Source organism: Anguilla rostrata, chromosome 4, assembly GCF_018555375.3.
Source record: "Anguilla rostrata isolate EN2019 chromosome 4, ASM1855537v3, whole genome shotgun sequence".
Lineage (NCBI taxonomy): Eukaryota > Metazoa > Chordata > Actinopteri > Anguilliformes > Anguillidae > Anguilla > Anguilla rostrata.
The window spans coordinates 64722200-64727105 of NC_057936.1; the positions used below are offsets into that span (position 1 = coordinate 64722200).

Consider the following 4906-nt stretch of genomic DNA (forward strand, 5'->3'; position numbering starts at 1 on the left):
GCGCAGCAGGCTGCGCGTTAGTGCACCTGGCTAAAATTCCGATCATTGCCAAAAAGCGACTCCATAACACCTGATGGGACATGGTGGGAGTGCGCTGGCATACACAAGTGAACTACCCGCACAATGCATTTCAATGAATGAGGGCGAGTATCTTCTTTGTGCTATTTCATAAGCAGGCAAATGAGTAATCGTCGGATATGCCAACGATTTGCCGAGACCTCGTATGTGTAGACAGTCACAGCGACGGGAAAATTTTCGAAGAGGTGGCTCTTGGCTGCCTGCATGCAATGCTGTCCGGGGCTGCATTCGATTGACAAGCCTGTTTGGTTTAATGACGTTTCTGATAGGTTATCCACACTCAGTGACCGTTCTTAAGCTCGTGCCTTGTGTTAGACGTGAAACTGTTATTTCCCACACAAAACGGTCCGTAAACCTTAAAAGTGAACGATAACACTTAGTGAAAGGTGGCTTAACTGTTTGACTGACCTGTGTGACACGGGTCAGTCGAACACTAATTCAAAACCGTCATTTCTTTCAGGTGTTTCGCTTGTCATGCGGGGGGAGGGCAGTGCAGAAAAGGTTCTCCTTTTGAATGTGTCAAATAAGATTGTGAAAACAGACAAATGATAGAGAGACAGTGTTCTCTAGTATAACTGTATTTTACTGTTGAAGATGCATAGTTCTGTTCAGGCAAACAACTGAGTCAAAGCACAGCCCCAATATGTAGCCTATGAGATACATATCCTGCCACATTCTAAAAAAAAAAAACACGTAGGCTTTAAAAATACTATTATTTGTGGTAATGGCTATTAAATACAAATAACATGTAATCTCATTTTAAGAAATGTTTTCCCCCTCAACCTTCTCTAACATTAAAGAACCACACAGTGAAGAGTCATTGAAATGACCTCAACCTGAGAGCAAAATTCGTTAAACTAAATTCAAGAATACCTCACCCGTGATACAAACACAAACAAATCTGTGTCTGGTAAATGTACGCCACCTGCTTGTTCTCGAGGGAAAAGTCTCGCCCGGCAGAACACGCACACCCCCCCCGTCACAGGTGAGAGACGTTCAACAGGTGTGCCTACAGAGGGAGAAAAAGCATGCGGAAAAAGTAATACGATATCAACAATATGCGAAAGAATTGTCCAAGCAAATCCTTTTTCCTCCCCGAACTACAATACGTCTGAAAACATTTTGTCTTGACTGCTATTTTTTGTTTTGTTTGTTTGATAACCAATCACGGCCATTCTGTGATCGCTTCGATGGAATTGTGATTAATCCAAGTCGAACAGACAGGTCCCGCCTCCGATGGGCAGGTCTTTTGCGTGATGATAATAATATAACAGGGCTCTTGGGAATCTCGGGAGACTGGTAGTGCTTTTGCTCCTCGTCGTTAATCACTTGGGTGCCTTAAATTATCTCCGTTATAACTCTTCAGATCGCAGAAAACGGTCTGCGCTTTCGCGGGAATACTGACAAAGTTGCCCGGTTCTTTCGCTCTCTTTTTCTACGATTTCGAATTGAACCTAAGACAACGACTTCGGACATTGCTAAGAACACTGACTTGGACAACGGGTACGTCAGTGGAAAGACAGTGATCTGCATTATTTAAATAACTTTTTACAAAAAAAAAATGAAACTTGAAGTCTTCTCCGCGAGCCACTTTTTGGAGAAACCGCTGGAAGTATGCAGCGACGCCGAAGGCAGCGTCCTGTCGCCCCTTTCGGGAGAGGAAGAGTTGGGCTCGGATGGGGACTGTATGGCTAACAGCCCTGCACCTGTCCTCCCCGGTGCCGACGGAAAAGGCAAACCGTACACCCGGAGACCCAAACCGCCATACTCCTACATCGCCTTGATCGCCATGGCTATTCGCGATTCCGCAACGGGGCGCCTGACTCTGGCGGAGATCAACGACTATCTGATGAAGAAATTCCCGTTTTTCAGGGGAAGCTACACGGGCTGGAGGAACTCCGTCCGTCACAACCTGTCACTGAATGACTGCTTTCTGAAAGTGCTGCGGGACCCCTCCAGACCGTGGGGGAAGGACAATTACTGGATGCTGAACCCCCACAGCGAGTACACCTTCGCTGACGGGGTCTTCCGCCGCAGGAGGAAGCGGATCAATAAAAAACCTTCAAAGGACCAAGAGGTGCTCGAGTCTCCTGCCGCCAATGACGCGTCAACCTGCATCGGCAGCCCCTCGTCGAAAGACGAGCGCTCCGGAGCCAAGTTCTCCAGCTCTTTCGCCATCGACAGCATCCTCAGCAAGCCGTTCAAGAGAAAGGACGGCCATCCCGAGACGGACGGCAACCCGGTCGGCCGGGCGATGTGGCCCTGCGGCAGCCCCATGGTGCCGTACGCGATGGGCTACGCGCCCGCCGCCGTGTCCCAGCTGCAGCCGGTGTTCCAGGTCGGTTCCGGCGGCGCGCACGTGCTGCAGACGTACAGGTGCGGCTATTCTGAGCCGATCCTCGGCTTGGAGCACAGACGGGACATCCTCGCCACTTTTCCATTGACTTCAGAAGGTTCCCCAAATTCCGAATCTTTCTCCCCGGCTCACATGGCTGCCGTGAGATTGGGCAGCTATCACCCGTTCAGAATAGACTCTTTGCTCTCCTAAATGCAGGAGACGAAAACCCGGGAAGATATTCCGCTCTGAGCACTTTCTAAGCACTGTATATTTTTTATTTAGACACCAAATGCATTACCGGTGCATTAATACGAATCTGACGCTCTGGGCAGAGCAAAATAACCGTGTCGTTGCTATTACTAACTTAAACTTTTCTCTGGTAAACGCAGAATAAGGAAGAAGTTAATAGTAGGGACAATATTGTAAGTTATTTCATTCCTTTTGTCAGTTGGTTCGTAGGTCATTTCTCTTGCAAACGATGGCATCCATGTGCCAAAATGTGTAAACACTCTTACTCTATTTATGTTTTTTAATTGTTGCTTTAAGGATGAAACGTTTGTTTTATGACTGGCTGCAAGATGTTGTGGTTGAAATGTTTGATATTTGTGACAATGCTCGATTCGGGCTGTACCCACAGTCGTATACAGATCCGTTTCAGAAAGGGCAGTTGCCTATGTAAAACAGGGACGTATTGTTTATGTTTCCTTCAAAAATATGCATGGGCGTTATTTTTGAATAAAAAAAACCTTTGTAAAATCTGAAAAAATGTTCAGTGCATTGACTATCTGTTTAATTTCAGGAAAAAAAATACATGACCTGCATTGCCAGGAAATTAATAAATGTGTTCGCAAGAATCTTCAAAAGAAAAATCGACATTCTGAAAAAAAGTCCACGCTCCACAGAGATAAGGTATGACACATTCTGCAGCCTCACCTTTTGAAGTGGAGAAGCCTACCTGGCGAAGCCCTGATCAGCTTTAACAGGTTTTTTATTTATTTATTTTAAATACCAACAGTTCACAAAGCGTTCATTTGTGACATCCCTGGCTTTACACGGACTGTGAAAACATGCCTTTGCATCACGAATTTCATCGAAGTTAAACAATTTCTACAGACGTCAGGAGAGAGGTGGGGTGAGAGCTTAAACGCACCTTCAGTGTAACCCGAGTACACATTTACTTACATCAAATATTCAGTAACCTAAATGCCCCACGCAGAAAAACGTTCAGTGTTAAATCAACCATTACACAATACACACGTACTCTGCTAGAGCTGAATTAACACTGGAGATTTTACTATGCACTAGCCAAAATACCCCACAAGATGGCTAAATGTTTATAAGGTTTGTCAATATGGTGCCACCGGGCTATAATGATTAATAAATAATCTTGTCCTTACACGAGAGTAACCGAGGAGTCCAAGTCATGACTCATCTGTAAACACGTGCTTCAGGGTACTTTGTATATTTATGGTATTTGTACAGTCAGCACTCTCTCTCTCTCTCTTACACACACACACACACACACACACATACGCAAACAGAGCCATATAGCCTCCGCGGACACGTAAGCCTGGCGTATCTGCTGTTACCATACGCGCGCTTGTAACGCGCGTGCTATAACACAATAACAGACGCGAGGCCGACACATTTCGAAATATTTTTCCCCCCCCGTTAAATAGCTCATTAAGGTGTCTCGCAGCTTTGCGGTCCGGCTTGTCGAACAACTTTTCCCGGCGCACCCTTTCGGCACGCTCTCCTCGCGCTGACAGCGTAATGGCGGCCCAGGGTTGTAAAACGTGTCAGAGCAGAAGAAAAATGGCATTATTCAGTACTCCAGGTAATTGCCACCCAGCAATTAAACAAACATGAAATAGTTTCTAGTTTGCTTTGAATGCAACTGAGAGGGAAATTAAATCAAAAATGAAAGAATCAGAACAAGCCAAACGACTACAGTATTACAACCACTATTATTGCCCCTACGAGTAGGCTAGTAGTGGTAGTAATAATAATAACAACAATGACAATAATTATAATGATTATAATAATAACGAGTACTGCGCATCCATGTTTAACGACACTTCATTTAATATACAATACAATGTCTAACAATTAACAATCTAACAAATAACACCATCGATTTGTATGTCTGATGCATCTTGAAAAAAAGGGTTCGATGTATTATGATGTGGTTGCGATTGAGAGTGCAGGAATGGAAGTCTTTTTATACATACTGTTCTTCAGTTAAAATAAAATACAAATATTACAGTCAACACAAATACAAATCAAAAGACATCAGATGTAATTATGTCAATAAAAGATTTTTCAAAATAAATCTAGGCCACTCATGGATTTGTGAATATATGTATACTGTGAGAATATAGGCACTGTGCTGTTTGACAGGCACAACACAATTTTACAATTTACTTGCAATCACCCAGCACAGTACATATATACTTCATTTTCAAAGAAAGACAAAAACAGCCTTTAAAA

The 4906-nt window shown here is 44.1% G+C and overlaps 1 protein-coding gene across 1 annotated transcript; it reads left to right on the forward strand.

The window, feature by feature from the left end:
• The first annotated feature begins 1339 nt into the window (after nt 1-1339).
• Nucleotides 1340-3182, forward strand: foxq1b (forkhead box Q1b). Its single transcript, XM_064333888.1, has one exon. The coding sequence runs from the start codon at nt 1640-1642 to the stop codon at nt 2624-2626; it is 987 nt and encodes a 328-aa protein (XP_064189958.1). The 5' UTR covers nt 1340-1639; the 3' UTR covers nt 2627-3182.
• Nucleotides 3183-4906: the final 1724 nt, after the last annotated feature.

Bases quoted from the DNA above. Each gene is read 5' to 3' on its own strand.
- foxq1b (XM_064333888.1), top strand. From the start codon at position 1,640: ATGAAACTTGAAGTCTTCTCCGCGAGCCACTTTTTGGAGAAACCGCTG.